Genomic DNA, 21,275 nt, shown 5'->3' on the forward strand with positions numbered 1-21,275 from the left:
CCATCACTGCTACACCTCAAGTGGGACTGATGGGTAAGGGCTCATTGCACATTTTAAAAATGAAGCACATACATCATGTTATCAAGGTGCACATGTTATTATTTTGATACTATTGTGGTTGGTTAGAGATGCAGCCGATCACAATCTGCAATGAAGCCTGAAGGCAACTGTGTTTTTTTTTTGCAATAGGAAATGGAAAAGCAAGTAAGTAAATAAAATCAGCTCATCAGAATTGTCTTTAGGCACTTAGAGTGCATTAATATGGACAAGCACTTCTGCTTTTGTGTTTTTGTGTCTCAGTACTTCATTCTGCCTGGCTTTTAGCAAGCCTCTGAAAAGAACTGTGACAAGTAATAGCAAGCTGCAGCATCCTTTTCAATCTGGGACCTTTCTGGTTATGTGGCTTCAGCTCACTGAATATCCCAAGCAGCATGGCCATTGCTATCATAAATTCTGGGATTTGACATCCACATATCTGGATGGCATTCAGGTTGATGAAGGCCGCTGTGCAGAACTGGGAATGTAGGAGTTCCTGAACTAAGAAGTTCTATACTGACATCTAATTGAACACAGATAATTCATTTGTTTCTTCCTTTGTTTCACATACAATGATTTAAGCCCAATTATTTCCCCAGATAATTCATTTTAACTCACCAAGGCCTGTTCTATGAGAAGGCAGAAAAGAATGGCATTACCCACTTCCCTCAGACTTTGGAATACATCAGTCTTTAGTTCTGCATATTCAATTATGTCCTTCAGCTGGTGATGGAAAAACTCCAGGATTCCTGGGGAAAAGCAAGATATAAATAAAACTACAAAGTAGCTGACTGAAAGGTGCTTTTTCAAAAGGCAACTGGACTTTCTTCGTTTTTTCTTCAAAACGTTTCATTTCTCATCGAAGAAGCTTCTTCAGTTCTAATTGAATGGTGGGGAATGAAAGGATTTATATTTTCTGCAGTCACCTGCTTGTTAGCACTCTGAATGGTGGTCATTAGCTCTCTGAGAGCCGTTGAGGCCACTTGGGGGCTTATCCAGGCCCACCTCATAGGACCTACCTGGCCTAAGTTCCTAGCAAAAGGATCTGAATCATGCTCTCTCTGAAGCATATCAAATGCAATGGGCAGATGTAACTGGGAAGAGGTCGGGCCTCAGATTTTGTTAATGGGTAAACAAATTAAAACAATGTGGGTAAGTAAAATAAATAAATTTAACAGAGACAAGTAGAAAACTCTTCAATAAGAAACCGATGCACAAATACAGGATGGGGATTCTTAGCTTGGTAACAGTATTTGCAAAAAAGATCTTGTAATAGCAGCTGATTGCAAACAGTGTGATGTGGCTACAAAAAAATCAAAGGCAATTTTTAGACCGCTGCTCACGCACATTGCCTCCAGCCTCCATTTTGCCATCAGAGGCCTTCAGGAAAGGCCTCTGCAGCTGAAAACTGAGCTCCGCGTTGATGTGTACGGTGGGGGGGGCACCACACATGTCAATCCGGAGTTCGGTTCTCGGCTGCAGAGGCTTTTCCTGAAATGGAAATGGAAGCGGCAGCAATCGGCCGCAGAAGAAGTAGGCTGCTGCAAGGTGAGACCATGGAAAAGATATCCCCCCAAAATATGACCTGGTGTCTCTTTTGGAGGGGAAAAAACATAAGACCGAGTCTTATTTTCTGGGAAACATGGTATTACAGCACTCTTCAAATATTTGAAAGGATGACATATTTCAGAAGTTCAAAAATTTCATTCTATTGTGCAGGAAGCATAGTAGATTAATTTACACAAAAACTGAATTTGATGTAATGTTAGAAAAAAAATCCTGATAGGAAGTTTGTCAGTGGAAATAACAGCCCAGATAAGTTGTTGGCATATCTGGGATGCCTTAATTTGGATTCTTGCACTGGGCTCAACTCTATGTTTCTACAGTGATTCTTTCACAGTAACTAGGTTGTTTTTACAATTCTCAGTTAGTTGCTAAATTAAACCTGGAATGTTGATTTTTAAAATATATTTCTTCATGTCTAGAGCACAAGTTGAGACCAGAGAAAATTGCTGCAGACATGTACAGTAGATAAAATGAAATTGGTAGTACAATGAAACCTTTAAAATAAGTATAATTCAAAATACGTTATGCTGATGATTTTAGGTAAAGAACAGGAATACCCCGAAGTGATAAACAAATAAGAATTAACAGAATAACAGAGTTGGAAGGGACTTTGGGGGTCTTCTAGTCCAACCCCCTGCTTAAGCAGGAAATTCAATATCATTTCAGACAAATGGTTGCCCAATCACTTATTAAAAACCTCCAGTGTTGAAGCACCACAACTTATGGATGCAAGCCATTCCACCGATTAATTGTTCTCACTGTCAAGAAATTTCTCCAGATTTACTAATTTCACAGTACTGACCTGGAGATCCATACTCATGCCTTGGCAGGCGGCAAATCTTCGGCATCACCTCTATCAAGGTCTTCACATACTGAAGGATGGTTCCTTGCAACTATCAGAAGCAATTGGAGATGAATGTCAGCTCTGAGAAGTAGACTCAACCTTCAAAGCAGCTTCAGTGTTATAAAGTGGCCTGCAGCTGCAAATCTTGGCTCTCTTCAGCTAATTTATGGAGTTGCCAGTAATCTTGATCCAGTTCAAAGAAGAAGGAAGCCTCAAATATAATGGCTTATTAAACAGAAATAAACAGATGTAGCTATGCCAGATACTTCTTCTAAGTTCAAAAGTTTGTAGGAAGAAGCTGAGGCTTCAGAAGTTCCAAAACCCAAAGGGAAACATTTGCCAAATAAAAACAGATAATCGAAATTGGCAACTGGACGTGCAGTTTTCTGGGTCTCTGGAAGCTACTCATTGTGTTTTTGAGCTGGGATCCAAACAAGTACTATATTCTTGTTGTGAACTGTTTCAGAGTATTTATATTAAGACCAAAAACAAAGATCGCTTTTAAGTGGGCTACAATATATTAAATATATCCAAATAGCTGTTTAAAAATATTTTTCTTTGAAAATGAATCCTATCCCTATCGCAAATGTTTGCAACCCAAAATCTATTTTTTAAAAAATGAATGCCTGCTAGGAGAGGAGTGGGTGGGACTGATGCATTCTGTTTACGGAAATAAAAATAGTAAGAGTAAGAAAAATAGAATACGAAAAATAAGAATGAGAAAAATAAGAAAACAATTTTAAAAGTTTACACTGACGCTAACCCTATTTAAAAAAACCCAAGCAGATTTTTTATATTGTTATATTTCAGTGCAAAAAGTATTTTTTCTTTTTTTCCTTTTGCTACGAAGAAACCGCTATATCTTAATGATGGGGAAATTATGTGTGCTGACCTGATAAATTTGATATATAGGTTTTTGAACACAGGTTTACCATATCATGGGATCTCTCAGAATAATTACAGAATTATAGCAGAAGTTTGCAACCTTGGGCCTTAAAATCTTGAGGCTATATTCAATGACACATGAATCAACTTCTATTCACACAACATGAGTTTTCATTTTCTCTTCCCCAGATCCACTTGCAGTTCCCCTCAGATCTCTGCCAGAACACCAGTCAAATTTCTGGAGCAGATTTTGGGGAACCACAAGGAACTTTAGGAGGAGGAAGAGAAGGAGAAGGAAGATGAAAACAGTGGGTTTATTTATCCCCATTACCAGGCTTTTGACAATCTTCAACAATTCTTCCATCACAACAGCAATCCCTTGGTATCCAAGGAGTCGGCAGATTGTCTTGAAGTGGGGGGGTCCCACAAAGTTTCGGTAAGAGCTATAAATGTGGCTGTATGCAATGTTGAGCGGCTGAGAATAAGAGAAGCAAAAATTTATTTAATAAGACAACTAACATATTGTTGTTATATGTTGATAGCCACCAGGCAATGACCAATATTTTATTCTTTTCCCCCACCTCTTCACATCCAAACAATTCGGCTCAGATTCTTTTTCTCTTAGTAATGGCATTTCAAACAGCTACTAAACAATAATGCATTAATTCATAAGCTTTATTTAAAGATAATCTAAAGACATGGAAAGGGAATTTAGCTATACAGGATTGAAGCTGTAATATTAGCCCTGCAGTCTGAGCTTGGTTGATACTGCTGTACTATTTTCTTTTTTTTTTATTATTAAAGAGTTTTACAAAAACAAAATTTTACAATATATCCCCAAATCCCTCCCACCCCAAACCCCCCCACTTCCCCCCCACTTCCCAGAGCTAAATACAGGATTATAGTTACAATAATCATATTCTAAATAAAAATTATGCATAATATACAATTAACGAAATTCATAATGTGCTTTAACTCTCCTTTAACATAACTACAAACAAAGTACCAATAACAATATCCCACTAAAATCTACTCATAAGTTAAATGGAACTTTTTAGTCCCATATTTGTTCTGAATATAATTTATCCATCTCCTCCAAACTGAAATATATCTTTCCTGTGAATGATCTTTCAAATAAGCAGAAATCTTAGACATTTCTGCAAGATTCGAAACTTTAAACACCCATTCTTCTATAGTGGGCAAACTATCCTTCTTCCAATATTGTCCCACCAGTAACCGTGCTGCTGTTATCATGTTCAACATCAAGTTAGTTTCTTTAACATCACAATCTACCACAATACCCAATAAAAACAATTGCGGAGAAAACTTTATCTTTCTCTTAAAAATCTTTTGAATGTTCCACCAAATTTTGATCCAAAAAGCTTTTATATTTCTACAAGTCCACCACATGTGAAAATAGGTAGCTTCTAAACTACCACATCTCCAACATTTAGACTGTAAATTAGGATACATGTTGGACAACTTCATGTTGGAGATGCTGTACTATTTTCTGATGCCAAAAGAAACGTTTAGTCCATTTTAGAAAGTTGCTTCTGTCTCCAACAGTGGGAGCTGCTCCTAAAAACAGCATGAAAGTTTTGATGCACAATGTCTTGTAATGTTTGCTTACAACTGAAATGGAGTCCAAAAATTTTATTGCTAAGCCATGTGAGTTTAAGTGAGTTTTGCTCCACTATGGCCTTTTCTTGCCAAAGCTGTTAAGTGAATTACTGCAGTTAGTAACACTTAAGTGAATTACTGCAGTTAGTAACAGTGCTGTTATGTGAATCTGGCTTTCCCATTAACTTTGCTTGTCAGAGGTCACAAAAGATAATTGCAGGACCACCGGCAGACAGCAACTCTCATTATTCATGCGTGCCAGATGCCAAGCATCCAAATTTTGGCCATGTGACCATGGGGATGCTGCAATAATCGTAGGTATGAAAACTGGTCATAAGTCATTTTTTCAGTGATGCTGTAACTTTGAAAGGTCACTAAATGGATGGTTGTAAGTTGAGGACTAACTGTATATAACATCTTGGGCTTAAGTACTGTGTGAACCACTGATAACAGTGAAATATACTGGGGGGGGGACATCAGCCCTCTTAAAACTCCAAAAATGCTCTGATACATAAATAATGAGTTACAGACATACACTAGCTTCCTTGTTCACAGTTATTATTTTATACCCAATGCTGCACTGTTTCAGATGGTGCAACATGGAAAACTTAAACTCCTTTATTCTGAAGTGGTCAAAAATTAGGATTGCCTACTATTGATTATTCTTGCCAAGTATTCTATAAAATTTTCAAATTCCCCTATCAGCTGTAAGGGGATCTAGAAATAGCAAACATGTTTTTTGACTCACCTTTGAGCCATAAAGATAATATGGCTGAACATTGGCAGGTTTATCTCTCTGGGGTTCTTGAGTGAATGGAATTGCTGTCCGCACAAACCTAATATTTGTAAAAACAGACAAAAAAAGTGTGTGTGAAACTGGAGGAGGAGGAGGCTGTATTAGTCATCCCAAGCCACTAATAACACAAAGTATCTATGTTTCAATTAAACATTGCTTCCTAATTTAACACAACTTATTTTAGATGTATCTTCCATTAAGACATGTAACACTTTTGCATCCGTACTAGTCAGTTACATGGAATTCATCATATAATGCAACCTGGTTTGGACTATGGAATAGAAAGAAGTCATTTAGGCTACAGAATTCAAACACCTACTCAGTGCAATAATTAAAATTAAATTATCCTAGACTAATTATTGTGCAGCTTCTACTTGAAGACATCTAGTGAAAACCACTGTCTCTCTGGGCAATTAGTTGTACTGTAAAATTAAGTCTTCTTGTTAAGAAATGTATTCTAGCTTTTGGGAAGAGCAGTAAACATAGAGATACAAAACTATTGCAGTTATTTATCCCTAGCAGCTTAATGTCTATGGAGATTCTCAGTCATCAAAGGTCATAGTTATGGAAGGATTTATACTCCTTGCAGACAGCTGGTCATTTGCATTCTTTTAGAGAGTCGTTGAAGCCATTTGGAGGTTTACCTGTGTCCTCAAGGTCAACTGCTGAAAGGACTGTGTTGTAGTGTTTTCCAGTCTACAACACACTCCTTTCAACAATTCCAAGAAGGCTTCACACCCATTTGCACTACTTAAATGATCTGAGGACACAGATAAACCTCCAAGTGGCCTCAGTGATTCTCTAAAAGAATGCAAATGACCAGCTGTCTGCAAGAAGTATAAATCCTTCCATTCCCCACCATCCAGTCAGAGCTGACGAAGCTTCTTGGATGAGAAGCAAAACATCTTCAAAGAAAAACAAAGAAGTCCAGTTGCCTCATGAAAAGCACCTTTGGGACCCTAGCAGCTTAGTGATTTATCTCTAGTCTTCAGTGAGGGGACCAAAACATATTATTTTGGCATTTCATTTGTACCTGTTAGTAGACCCATTGTAGCAGTAATTAGGTAGAAAATCAAAGTTTAGCTCCCAGAAGACATGCAGCGTGATGCGCCCATAAGGAGCTGACACATTATGATTGGCCTCGCGGAACATGGCATCAAAACTGTCCAGAGTCATGTGGTTGCACAAGAGTCTGTGTGTCAAACGATTGATCTCCAAAAGCCATTCAAGTTCCTGCATTGAAAAAAAACTGCTTTATTAGGATAAAAACTGAAATCCCTTATATACAATGTTTATTTACCCCATATTATTAGATTAAATCAAATATTAACAAATGCATTCTATATACAGGTAGTTTCTGACTTACGACCAACATTTCTATTGCTAAGTGAGACAGTTGTTAAATGAATTTTGCCCTATTTTACAACCTTTCTTGCCAGAGCTGTGAATCATTGCAACTGTTAAGTGAGTACACAGTTGTTAAGTGACTTCACTGACTTTGCTTGTCAGGAAGTTGCAAAAGGTGATCGCTTGACCCCAGGACACTGCAACCATCATAAATATCAGTTGTCAAGTTTCTGAATTATGATCACATGAGCATGGAGATGCTATAACAGTTGTAAATGTGAAAAGTAGTCATAGGTCACTTTTTTCAGTGCTATTGTAACTTCAAACAGTCACTAAATGAATTGTTGTAAGTCAAGTACTCTTGTATAAAGTGCATTTGTGAATCAGAATCAAGTCCAATTTTTGCTTCTTCCCAACCCAAGTTGTTTATAACATCCTGCCAATTTCAGAGGGAACTTGAATCTTACATATATTTAAGAAGTATGAAAAATCTTGAGAATTAGAAACAGGCGGTTGGTTTGATCTCTGAGCTTGGCAAATCATGGTCTGGTTTCAAGCTGTTTGATTGGCTGGTTGTTGTTGCTGGGCCATAGTCCTTGGTGTTTAAGTTCTGTCTGTGTGATGCAAATAGTTTGTTCATTTGGTTGCTTCTGAATCATGGTCTGGTTTTGGCTTGTTTGGTTGGCTGGCTGTTGTCGAGACGTGGTCTGGTTTCTTGAGGGGGGGGCTATGATTTTTGCTGTGTGGTGGGGTGCCTGCTTGTTTGTTTTAAATACTGCCTTCGGGATTGTGGTTGAAGTAGTTCTTTCATTTTCAGTGGTTGGTAGATTGGGTTGATGTCAATGTGTCTGTTTATTGACTTATTGGTGGAGAACCAGGCTTTGAGGAATTCTCTTTCTCTTCTTGAGTTACAACTGTGATCCCAGTTAGATGAAACTTGTGTACTTCTGAGTCTTCGTGGACGGACATGAGTGATAGTGGATCATGTCCTTTGATAGCCAGGGAGTGTTCGTGCAGTCTGGTAGATAGTTTTCTTCCTGTCTGGCCCACATAGTTCTGTTCTGTTCCAGCCTACGACCGGCCCTGTTTGAATGTCAGGGACAACCCCTTTTTATAGTCAACAGGCTGGAAAAAACCCAACCAAATTTATTTGCAAAGAGTTCAAACAAGAGTTAAACCAAAAATTCAAACAAGAGTTAAACAGGAATAACAGACCAGGACTCTAGCAGAAGATCTTCAAACGGTTGCCTTCAGCAACCAGCACCACACCTTCCCATTTTATCAGCAGTCCCAAGGCTGATAAAAGGGGAAGGTGTGGTGCTGGTTGCTGAAGGCAACCGTTTGAAGATCTTCTGCTAGAGAAGATCACTGCTAGAGAAGATCACTGCCTTCTCCCAAGTTGCCTCATTGCCTTCCTCTGTTCTGCTCTGCTGCATCCAGCTGTGAATCGTCTATATCCAATACCTCGTGCTCACCCGGCTGAGTCTGAGGAGGAACATGATGGGAGGGGCCAGGCTGAGAGTCCTGCAGTGCATCAGAGCCTACCTCTGATACCAAAGGCTCTCCAAACCCCTCCTCCTCCTCCTCCTCCTCTTCAGAATCATCAGACTCAGCTGCTGATACCACAGGCTGAGGCTGAATCACAACAAGTTCTTTTCACAGTTGCTGCACTGGATTTGGTATATGACGGTATATGAGGAATCATATACCAAAAGCCTGAAACCAGACCATGACTCAGAACCATCCGGACAAATAACACCCACACCAATTTACATCACACAAAAAGGTATTTAAAGGCCAGTGCTCTGACAGAGGAGAACAATTAAAAGCACACTGAAGATGTCCCCCCGAATGGAGATGAAACGTTTGTAGCCAAATCGCCAAGCTTGGAGATCAAACCAACAGCTCAACTACCAACCCGGGCTACTAATATTCAAACACATCTCAACATTAGAAAGAAATACTGATAATTCTTCCTTGGCTATAGATAAAATCATTAAATGCAGACAATTGCCAAAAGTTATATACAGGTTTGACATCACCTCAACATACTTGTGAGCAAATTAGGACTCACTGTAAAAACATACATACTGCAGATGTATTTTTTTATTTTATTATTACACTGATAATAACACACTTTAACAGACGTTGATGGAAATAAACTGAATGTATTGATGGATACAATTGTACTAGACATGCAATACTGTGCAATCCTGTATTTCTTTTGATTCCCCCCCCTTGTTTTGGAGCAATACTTACCACTATGGATGTCAGATCTTCACTTTCAAAGCGGCTGATAGCCTGATCTAATGATTTGTACATCGCAGCTGAGATACGCTGGGTGATAAGTCTGTTCAAGTCAATTGACCTCCCTAGCAGCTGCAAAAGGCACAAGCGTAAAGCCAAGAAATTTGGTGATTAAAAATAGAGACAAAATCAAGTACAGAGCCGGAACAGTAGAGTGCTTAAGGTTTCAGACTGGCACGAGGTGACAAACCCCAGGATGCTGAACAAGACCAATGGGACACAAACTATCATCTTCCAATAAGGCATCTTTAATGTTCACCTGGGGCAACAAAAATCTTGAAATATCGGAGGAATTCCTCCCTTTTATTTATAGTGAGTTAATTATGGCAATGTCTCTTTGAATACCTTGAAAGATTTTTCCCCAGATTTCTTCTCACCTGGGCTACATTACTTTTTATAACATAAGCTGCCAATGGAGTTAGCCATTATCTATTTCCTTCCTTACATTGAGAGCACTTTTTATATTTTCCAAAAATATCTCTTATGTAGAATGCCTTCTGCCATACAGAGATTCATGGGTAAAGCCATTACACACGTACCTTTTGCTAGTATGGTTATCTGAAATGTGACACTGGAAAACATAAACACTTGCAGACAAGTATTCTAAGCCCTGGAAGTGTATGCCATGCATACTAATTCCCCCAGACTTTCCCATGGGAAATTAATGTGTGAATTTGCCCTAAGGAGCAGTCCATAAAAAAAACCCCAAAGAATTTGCTAAAAGGAAATTGTACCTGGACATGTCTTTGTTTGAGCAATGTTTCATAGCGATTGGATGGTGGGTAAGGGATAATCACTCCATAATTTTTACATTCAGCCCGGAAACGCTTATCCAGTAAAACGCTGGAAATGGAAAATACTCATAAGAATCTTTCCTTGATTGCCTCTTCACGACTGCAATTCACTTATTCTCAAGATGTCAGTGCAAAGAACAGCTATGTAATAAGATCTAGTGCTTGCATTAAGGGATAATGAAGAAACAAATAAGACAGAAGAAGGCTGAAGGTAGAAACTGACATGGAAGCAATTCTTGCTTTCTCTCCACAAATTTTAAATGCTTTTCTGAGTAGGGTTACAAGAACCTATGTCTTATTATTTCCTACATATGGATCATTCAGTGTTAGTATGAAAAGATGGTTAGTCAGGAATATTATTGCTATTGTCATCATCATAATATAAATCTGAAAACTTGATTTTTTTGGTCGTGGAAAGAATCCTTCCAAAATCTAAGATTACTTGTTAAGCTGCACTGGAAAAGTATTGGCTCATTAGCAGAAATCAAAACCAATAATTCATCAGGACAATGTGAATTGCCAAATTAATTATGGGAATCATCCATGGAAAGATGAAATAGTCTAGAAGCAGCTAACATTCTGATAGTAAAGGAGATTGGTTTCCCTGATGTAAAACAGATTTTAGTGGTATTATTCAACCAGTTGATTTTTAATTGCTGAAGAAGCATTGATCATTCAGTAAGAAGCAATACTATGCAAAGGTTTGCCATGGATTACTGCTATCATGTCTGAGTATAAACAATCTTGTCCCATCAGTTTCCAGCTATGTCTGCTTCTTGTAATGTCATCACACAACCATATATCCTTCAGCTCAGGAACTAGTTTATGCATACAGAAGAACATGAGTAGCTGATGCAACACTCCCCAAACCAACAGAGGCTTCGTACCTGCCAGCCATTGCCTTATAGTAAGCAAAGATTTGATCTGCCAGTTTATACACAAATTGATCAAAACACAAGTTCACCTGATAGAAAAAGAACCAGAAATGGGTTTTAGAATAATAGGCATAAAAGTTGAAGTGATGCATAAGTAAAATAAATCAAATGTTTGATATTAATAATTAACGAAAACAATGTGGAGAGAACTCACTTCTGCTTCAATTTCATCATAGAGAAACTGCTTTTTAAACTTGGTCAGAGCGTAATATGCGCTGTCGTTGTAGAGGTCCAGTGGATAGAGCACATACCTGCAAAGAATGAAATAGGCTCATTATGTGTCATCACAGACATCTTTGGGCAAACATTTGTCTCAACTCTTGTAGAAATTCTAAAATGCAATTTAATTTAAACACCAGTGGATTTGGGTTAGCATGCATAAAATTTGATACAATATTAAAGCAAGCTTTCTTAATTATGTCCATAAAGAATCAATATTTGCTTACAATCCCTCTGGCTCTATAAAAAAATTTCTTCATGCATAAAATGGTATTTCGTAAGCCTGCTACAATGGAATCCAGTCAATTGCAACTGCCTATGAATTCATTCATTTGCAACATTTCTATTAGCATCTATTAGCCAAGTGCCCATCTACTAGACTGCTCATAAATTATTTCCTATCATCAATTTTTCCTTACATCCTTAAAAATCGCTTTATACAAGTCACTTCATAATTCCTTTATGCTATATGAAACAACTTGTTATTTAAGAACACTTCAGCCCCTTCACTCCTCTTGGTGAGGGTACCACTAGACCACATGCAATAAATAAAAGTAAATTATCCTTCAAAAGAGATTGGCAGTTGCAACAGAATCTGATCAGGGAGACTGATTACTGCTCCCTGTCACGAGGCAGAAAGCTGAATTTGAATTAAATCAAATTATTTCAAGTATCATCACAAAGACACCCACAGATACATTGCATATATCATCCTGGAGTTCTTACTCCATCATGGAGGGTTCTTTGGTATCCAGTATGTGATCAGTTAGAATCCATGGCATTGACATCTCAATAGGGAACTGAATTCGGCGACCCATGGTCAACTCCAGAAAAAATTCTCGGAACCAAAGTTGGGATAAATCACAGCACTGTTGGAGGGCTTCTGAAAACGTAAAACATTTTCCCAATGTACAAGTGTTAAGTGAAAACATATAATATTCCCCAAAATAAACTGCAAGACAGGTTTAATGCATACAGCATTAAAAAATACATTGCAGAGTGTGTGAATACAACAACTCCATGTTACAAATAGTATATGGAGATAATGTAACAGCATATTTGAACTGATAAAATTGAATATATGAATATATAAAATTAGACTGTTTTCTTACAAAAATAAGATCATGATTTATTTTAAAAAACTAAACAATTTGACTAACAATTTATTTCAAGTTCACACCCTGTTCTAATAATTCTTTAATATAAATCACAATGAACTGAAGATTCATTGCTCCAGAGCTGGCTATTATTGACAAGCTAATACTGTCTAGGTTATTTATTTCAGGCTTGATGTTTCTACTTACCACTTATATTGAGAAGATGTGTAAAGAAGAAAGACTGTTTATGGAATTCTTCAATGGCCAGAACTATAGGTCCATCCAGGCTGCTTCTAAGAGTCTTTTTTGAACCACTCTTGTCTGCAATCAGGGATTCTAGCATGGTCCTCACCATATAAAGCTGAAAAGACATGCTGCTGGTTATTATTACAGTAATCCCTTTGTAAGTAATAATAATCATCATGTACAAATAACAGTGCAGGTAATCTTCAACTTAATACCAGTTGTTCAACAACGATTTGGAGTTACAATGGTTATAAGGGCCTTGGGAATGTGCTGTCATAAAATGTCACTCTGCTTCTCTGTTGGTCACATGACCACTTTCGGGTGCTTGGCAGCTAGTTTCCATTTATGACTGGTTGCAGCATCCTGCAGTCATGTGACCATGATCTGCTACTTTTTTTGCCAGTTTCTGATGTTTCACATTGGTTTCTGGCAAAAACCATACATTCGGGAGAAAGGGTTAGCCCTTACAACCATGTGATTCATTTAATGACCCCTCATAAAAATGGTTGTAAAATCAGGTCTAGTCACATGGGTACCTTGACTTACAACTGTCACGATTTAGGACTGAAATTCCAGTTCCAATTGTGCTTGTAACTTGAGAACATTATTCACATTCACTGGAAACTGAGACGAGAGGTGGTTGCCAGTCCACACCAGCTATTCCACAGCTGAGGATGTAGTATTGAGTAGGCCTACTCAAAGGAACCTGGAAGGTGGAATTCACTTGGAGATGGGAATCTCAACAGGATTTCCCTTCTTGATCTCAGTGGAAAAACAGATTCATTTTGGAGCACAGAAGGTTTGCTACTACTATTACAGTCATAACAATCTGTTTCAAAGGAGAAAGAAGCCTCTGACATGTTCAAGTGGATAAATAATAGAATACAGGTAATATTTAAGTTATAACTGTAATGGAGACTTCCCGGTACAGTTGTAAGAAGTGAAAGTCGTAAAGCTGGTGGATCATATGACCAACACATTTTTTGATATTTTTTTGCAGCAGATGTTAAGTGACCACCATATAGAATAGAACAGAGCAACAGAATTGGAAGGGATTTTGGAGGTTTTCTACTCCAACTCCCTGCTCAGGCTGGAAACCCTATACCACTTCAGACAAATGGTTATCCAATCTCTTCTTAAAAACGTCCAGTGTTGGAACATTCACAACTTCTGGAGGCAAGTTGTTCTACTGATTAATTGTTCTAACTGTCAGGAAATTTCTCCTTAGTTCTAAGTTGTTTCCATCCATTGCTTCTTGTCTTGCCTTGAGCTGCTTTGGAGAATAGCTTGACTCCCTCTCCTTTGTGGCAACCCCTGAGATATTGGAACATTGCTATCATGTCATCTCTTCATTAAACTAGAAACAGCCAATTCCAGCAACTGTTCTTTATATGTTTTGGACTCCAGTCCCCTAATCATCTTTGTTCCTCTTCTCTGCACTCTTTCTAGAGCCTCAACATCCCAACATAGCAATAGCAATAGGACTTAGATTTATATTATATACCACTTCACAGTGTTTTACATCCCTCTCTAAGCAGTTTACAGAGTCAGCATATTGCCCCCAACATCAGGGTCACTTTACCAACCTCGGAAGGATGGAAGGCTGTGTCTTTATTTACTTTATCAGTGTGAAATGAACAGTATAATAGAAAAAAAACCTAAACATCTGGTTGATAAATTAACCTGCATCTTCTTAATAAAGAAACATACCTGTGTACTTGAAGGTCCAACAGCTCGTCGTGGGACTTTGATATCAAAACCCCCTTTGGGATCTTTTTCCCCTCTCAGACAGGGATCGTTTGGAGGCTCACGTCCTCCCTCCCAATCACAGATTGTCTTTCTAATTGCCTGAAGAACACTGGGAAGGTGAAGAGTGGACCTGTCATTGTGCTGAATTGCTGTGTTTATAGCCAAGTCTAAATAATCAGCTTAAATATGAAGTACAAATATAACTATGTAAGTACTGCATGAAGCTTTAGGGATATCATACAAACCTGATAGCATCAGCACTAATTAATACAGAAAAGCTCTACTACTTTGTCATGTAAAAGAGTTAAACATCATGCATCACATGAAAAGGCTAATTTCAGTTGCTAATCCATTCAGGATAAAAGCAGCAGATCAATGAAGATTGTCTTCATTTACAGACACGCATTCATACACATTATATACACACCCACACAGACTAAGAGATTGTGTGCATTGCTGGAAGCGGTGGTGGTGAGGAGAATAGGAGAAACAAAATGTTCTGTTAGTTTATTGAATGAGAATAGAACAGAGTAGAGTAGAGTAGAGTAGAGTAGAGTAGAGTAGAGTAGAGTAGAGTAGAATAGAATAGAATAGAATAGAATAGAATAGAATAGAATAGAATAATAACATTATTGTGTCAATTCTGCAATGAACCTGAATGAAGCCATTTGGCTCATTTTCAGTTGCCACCAGAATGGGAGGGGAGTGGTGGAATTTTTCTGCTAGCTTAAACAATTCTCTGTCCTGTGGGAACCAAGGTAATTTCTGTTCATTACACTGAGGGGCTGAGCCTTCTGTTAGAAAGCCTGCCAAACTATTCTATTGGGAAACGTAGTTGATTGCATAGGTCACGGGTCGGCAAACCGTGGCTCCGGAGCCGCATGTGGCTCCCAGCCGCCCGGTGTGCACGCACCTCTTCGAACGGGCAGTGGTGTGTGCGCACCTCTCCAAATGGAGAGTGGCACCGCCCGTTCCGAGAGGTGCGGGCGCACCTTTCTGAAGGGCGGAGTTGCGCACGCACCTCTCCAAGCCGCCACCGTCCCGTCCGGAGACCTGCCACGTTCACGGCAGCTGTGCAAACAGGATGGCGGTGGTTTGGAGAGTGCGCGTGCACTCACCAAACCGCCACCATCCTGTCCAGAGACCTGCCGCGTTCGTCAAACATTGACGAACACGGCAGCTGTGCAAATGGGATGGCAGCGGTTTGGAGAGTGCACGCGCACCTCTCCCAAGCCGCCGCCATCCGGGGACCTGCTGACATTTGGGGAGGTTTGGGGAGGTGCGCGCACACCTCCCCAAACGTCGGCAGGTCTCCGTACCTCCGCGCAAACGGGCAGCGGCCCCGCTTGTTGCGAAAGCTGCCGTGGCCCGTCTGCAAAGCTGCTGCTTTCGGCAGCTTTGCAGACGGGCCGTTGCCGTTGCGCAACCGGGAACTGGTTCCATCACACATTAAAAAAAGGCAACCGCGCGCGTCCGTGCATGCGCAAGAAACATTTTTTGTGCATGCGCGTACATGGACGCACACATGCGGCTCCCACTTTTTTTATGTGTGATGGAACCGGTTCCCAGTGGCTCTTTTCCTTTTTCGGGTTGCCGACCCCTGGCATAGGTTATGGGGTTGGAAGTTTAACTTGGTAATACTGTTACTTTTTGGAGGAACTTTAGTCTTGGTTTCACTTTTGACAGTGCTGATACTTTGTAGCCAATAAACATGTTCTTAAAGCAGACATGTCAAACTTGCGACATTACGTGACGTCGCGAGACATATCGGGACTGTTTTGCCATTGTCAGCAATGGGGTGGGCGTGGCTTCCGGATGATGCGTCCAGCCTGTGGGCCGGCAGTTTGACATGTCTTAAAGGAAACCTCAAGCCTCAGAGTTCTGTTTTAGTTGGTCTCATCTATTGGAACCATGACATATTGTCACTTTGAATGTACACTAATTGCCATACATTAAAATGAAATTTCATTGCATTCAGCTCTCAGAGGTCACCACCTCTGATATACACTACATAAATATGACAAAGATAAATACAGTATTATGCATATACCCACATATATTATATGACACAGAAAAACAACAGTCTAATTTGGGTTATGTATACATGTGAATGGCGAGAAAAATGAATCTTGTGAGTTTACCAGATGGATGTCATAGGGAACAAAGCTATTACAGAATCGGGTAGTCCTGCTAGAAATACTTTGAAACCTCCTCCCAGTGGGGAGCTACAGAAATAGATTGTAAAGTGGGTGTGTGGGGTCTCTCACAATGCTTTGAACTCTAAGCACATAGCACTTATAAGTAGCATCCTGAATACCAGGGAGCGTGCTTCCTATGATCTTCTTGGCTGTCCTTACTATTCTCTGTATGGACTTTCTATCTGAGGCTCTGCTGCCACCAAACAGCCAATAGAAGCTCGAGAAAACTAAAAAGCACAACTACAAGAGCTTCTTGGTTATAAGAGACAGGACTATAATGCATGTTCTATCAAGATCTTCTCTATGAAAGAGAGAGACATTACTGGCCAAATGTCCAGCATACATGGATTCTGTTTGGAAAGCTGATTTTCTAAATACAAATTCTTGGTGACAGCAAGTATTTGAAAATGCCTTGCTTGACACCATTGATCCACCTAACCAGGAACTGTTTATTCTTCCTCCAGTTTTCTACACTTGCAACCTAAGTACTTCCCAACCTTTTAATCAGCAATACTATAGATTCAGCCTGGCATTTTCTGTAAGCCATGCATGGAATCAATCCTGCACTTAGAAACATGTATGGTAATTTAATTCTGGGTGTACACATGCAGAAAAATAAATAAATAGAGCCCATGTATTTACAAAGCTTCTAGGAATTGACACTGAATCCAATTAAGTTACCTGATGAGGACGTTTTTCTTCTTTCTGACTGCTTGCCTCAGAGGTTCTCGCAGAGTCACCTGAGCAAAGTCCTGCAGAGCAGCGTAGATCGTGTTCCTGATAGCTTGGTTGAAGACGCTCTCCATGCGACCCATGAGCACTTGCAGGCCCTTGATCATAGCAATAACCTAGTAGAATAACAATAGTCAGTGTGGCTCTTTTAACTACACCATGCCCATCTGCATGGAATCTCAGGACTGCATTCCAAAGGCGCTCGTCCACTGTTACCCTGGAAGCCCTGGATTTGAGTGGGCTTTCTGTGCTAAGAAAAACAATACAAGAACAAGTGGAGAAAACAGGACAGTTTATTTTTATTTTTTATTTTAATTCCATTTATATCCCGCCCTTCTCCGAAGACTCAGGGCGGCTTACAAGCTTAGCAGTAGCCTTCATTCTATGTAAAGACGGCAATGTCTGGATCCTCCAGTATTCCATTTCAGTACAAGATTGTTTGAGTCATCCCATTGAAGGAACCCTGGTGCAAAAATGAGGGATACAGCCACCTACCTCCACAAAAGCAAACTTTTCCTCACTGGTATAATTGTATCTTGTAGCTCTCTCATACTCTTCGGCAGTGCCTGGACAATCTTTGTTACAGAACTTATCAGTGGGATGGACCAGCTTCCAAGAATACTTCAAGGAGAAAAGAAAAATCCAGTTGGAAAAATCCAACACACTGATTGCTTGGGAAACCCCCCCCCCCAAAAAAAAACTAAATTCGGCCTATAGCATAATTTCTACAGTATATGTAGATTCTATTTTCTTTAAGTTATGTTTTGTAAACAGGCATGCACATCTTTAAATAGCTCTTCAGTTTCGCATGCTTTAGAGGGAAAGTAAATTAAAACTTGTTCAAGACTCTGGTTTACACTGAAGGCAGCTTTACCTTAAAAATCAGCCTATAAATCTATCGGGGAAAAATAGTAATACTTACCACTTCCATCACATGTGCACTCCACTTGGACAAAAGCTGAAGTCCCCGTAAAGCCAGGTCAAAAAGCTCCCTATATTCTTCATCTGACTTCTGACTGTCCAGTCCTGAGCCCGTTACAACCTGGAAAAAGAGCAGACATCTGTCTCACTCAGGAATCTTTTCTGTAGTTGCTTCACGTTGCTATTTTCATTAACTGGGCAAGAAATTGCAAACATTCATCAACAAGAGTTAATTGGCGGGGCAGGCAATGAAGGGAAGAACTGAGAAATTATTTGACTCAATTATTTACTCAATTTCTATAACCACCCATCTCAATCAATGAATCTGGGTGGCTTACAAATCCAGAATTGCTGGAATGCTGCTGAGATAAAATACACAGATGGTTGACATCAAAGTGAAATGATTCCTCCAATCATCTTCATATTCTAGCCCTTCACCAACATATCCCAAACAATATAGCTCAAAGATAACACTGAACTATCTAAATTCATCCAGTTTCCTGCACATTCAGATAAAACTAGGAAGATCTTCAAACAGACAAAAATGCAGAAAAATGCACCTGAATTTCTTAATTATTGCAACTTTCAATGAATTCTTTTGCAGACATTTTGATGAACAGTAAATATTTATTATTTATTTATTTTATTTATTTTAATCCCATTTCTATCCCGCCCTTCTCCGAAGACTCAGGGCGGCTTACAATTTTAAGCACAAACCAATGTGCTTAGCAATAGCCTTCATTCTATGTATATGCCTGCTTATTAGGGCTTTCCCCCCCCCAAGTGGCATTATTACAAAGTCAGCTTATTGCCCCCAACAGTCTGGGTCCTCATTTTACCTACCTCGGAAGGATGGAAGGCTGAGTCAACCTTGAGCCTGGTGGGATGCGAACCTGCACTAATTGCAGGCAGCTGGTGTTACTTAAGGAGGCATTAGCCCACTGCTCCACCAAGGCTCGATATATCTAGGATAACTTCTCCTTTGGGTTCATATATGTTTAAGTTTTATATGCGTAATATAGTTGTGTAGTATAGCGCCCTCTATTGTACAGGCGATCATCTGCCCACTGATTAATTGTGAATGTTTTTTAACTTTGAAATGGGAAAGGCTGTAGATATCCAACCTATACAGGTGCTGGGTTGAAACAGCACCCAACAGTACATCATCTGAAAGCACTAAAAGCATGGTACAATTTGGAATTTGGGAGGCCTAGGAACACCTAGGGATTCTTAATTGTTTTCAGAAGGAGATTCATATTTATTCTTCAATAGTATAGTAGATCCACAATTCAAATAAGTAGATGGTGTCTGAACAAAGACTAATTCGGTTTAACCAATATTTAAGTTTAGTTGAAAACAAATCAATTAAACAGAATTACAAAGATTACTTTTTAATATTTTTCCCTACCATCTAAATTTAAAAAACTTATAATTTAAAGGCAACCATTGAAAAAATTTGCAGGTGGCACACAGGGTGTTCCAGGACTGCACATGGCCCTGGGATATTGCATCATGTACTTTTCTATACAAAATAGTAAATAAGAATTGGACTGCAGAATATATCTGTGATATAGAAGAACAGAGAGAGTTTCATAGCTTTGAATGTTCCAATATCTCAAGCAGTGTTCCAATATCTCAGGGGCTACCACAAAGAAGAGGGAGTCAAGCTATTCTCCAAAGCACCTGAAAGCAGGACAAGAAGCAACGGATGGAAACTAGTCAAGGAGAGAAGCAACCTAGAACTAAGGAGAAACTTCCTGACAGTTAGAACAATTAACCAGTGGAACAACCTGCCTCCAGAGGTGGTGAATGCTCCAACACTGGAGGTTTTTAAGAAGAGAATGGACAGCCATTTGCCTGAAATGGTATAGGGTTTCCTGCCTGAGCAGGGGGTTGGACTAGATGACCTCCAAGGTCCCTTCCAACTTTATATTATTATTATTATTATTATTATTATTATTATTATTATTATTATTATTATTATTATTATTATTATGAGGAAAATCTTTCTACTCTGAATATCTGGAGAGCTGCTGTTGGTTGGAATAGACAAGAGTTGGACATTCAACACCTGAATCTCCAAGAGGCAAGCTGTTTGCATTCCAACATCATTAATCAAACACAGAAATAGAGCAATCCTGATTTGTCCATAGAACGCACTCAACATTTATTCTTTCACACATGGATTGTGCAACACATGCCTTCATGGAAGCTTACCTCACTGTTGCTGTAGCGAGCAAGTTCAGAAATAAACCGGATATGATCATCGCGGATCTGTACCATCTGTTCACATATGTTATACTGTGGACTGATGCTGCTCTGAGTGCATGTCCATCTGGGCAGAAAACCAATGTCTTTAAGTTAACACTCATTCCTGAACCTATAGCTATTACTCAAGATAACTTTGCTCCAATGGTCTACTAATATCTCATTTGGTCCAATGTCTTTTGATATGGTGCCTCACCCAGTAACTGACAACTGAAAACTATAGTTGTTGGCAGTAGATGCATTGTTTAATTTCATAATTTTTCCTATATGTGCTATGTCTATTTTACTTATTTTACATTTGGGGTAAAAGTAGCAAATCCATAGCCGACAAACAGAATTATTCACTCATTATTCTGCACTTCAACAGAATTTGAGGACTGGTCTTTAAGAAACTATATATACTGTAAACAAGAGTATATAAGGAAAACATGTCTTGAATCAAAAACTAGGGTCTATTTAACATATATTTATAACATTCTAGGTTTATGCCAATACAGGACATTAAAAAGGTAAAAATTGAATTAGGAAATAAATAAGGGACAAAAATGATTTGATACATCTGGCAACCATAAAAATAATAGCAAAACATAGTTTAGAATAGTTTTGTCTTCCTGGCTCCCAGTGCAAGGTCTAAGCTATGATTCATCTATGCAGATAACACAGAGAATCATAGTGAATAACAAACGAACAAGTGTTTTATAAAATCATCAAATTA

At 39.1% G+C, this 21,275-nt stretch overlaps 1 protein-coding gene across 2 annotated transcripts in view; it reads right to left on the minus strand.

The window, feature by feature from the left end:
• Nucleotides 1-21,275, minus strand: part of CYFIP2 (cytoplasmic FMR1 interacting protein 2) — a gene marked incomplete at its 3' end in the record, with an annotated part of 61,447 nt that overhangs the window by 11,248 nt on the left and 28,924 nt on the right. Inside the window, exons 11-26 of one of the 2 annotated variants that reach the window (XM_083353548.1) lie at nucleotides 20,510-20,627; nucleotides 18,294-18,413; nucleotides 17,867-17,992; nucleotides 17,321-17,487; nucleotides 14,403-14,550; nucleotides 12,654-12,807; nucleotides 12,076-12,232; nucleotides 11,285-11,381; nucleotides 11,083-11,159; nucleotides 10,136-10,244; nucleotides 9,354-9,473; nucleotides 6,781-6,980; nucleotides 5,700-5,787; nucleotides 3,663-3,806; nucleotides 2,405-2,495; nucleotides 655-785 (exon numbers count right to left, since the gene is read on the minus strand). In XM_083353548.1, coding sequence (XP_083209674.1) covers nucleotides 655-785; nucleotides 2,405-2,495; nucleotides 3,663-3,806; nucleotides 5,700-5,787; nucleotides 6,781-6,980; nucleotides 9,354-9,473; nucleotides 10,136-10,244; nucleotides 11,083-11,159; nucleotides 11,285-11,381; nucleotides 12,076-12,232; nucleotides 12,654-12,807; nucleotides 14,403-14,550; nucleotides 17,321-17,487; nucleotides 17,867-17,992; nucleotides 18,294-18,413; nucleotides 20,510-20,627 — 2,047 coding nt within the window. Of the gene's footprint in view, nucleotides 1-654; nucleotides 786-2,404; nucleotides 2,496-3,662; nucleotides 3,807-5,699; nucleotides 5,788-6,780; nucleotides 6,981-9,353; nucleotides 9,474-10,135; nucleotides 10,245-11,082; nucleotides 11,160-11,284; nucleotides 11,382-12,075; nucleotides 12,233-12,653; nucleotides 12,821-14,331; nucleotides 14,551-17,320; nucleotides 17,488-17,866; nucleotides 17,993-18,293; nucleotides 18,414-20,509; nucleotides 20,628-21,275 lie in introns of both variants that reach the window. The other variant, XM_083353547.1, reaches the window with a different exon arrangement.

Source organism: Vipera ursinii, assembly GCF_947247035.1.
Source record: "Vipera ursinii genome assembly, chromosome: 2".
In the NCBI taxonomy this organism is placed as follows: domain Eukaryota; kingdom Metazoa; phylum Chordata; class Lepidosauria; order Squamata; family Viperidae; genus Vipera; species Vipera ursinii.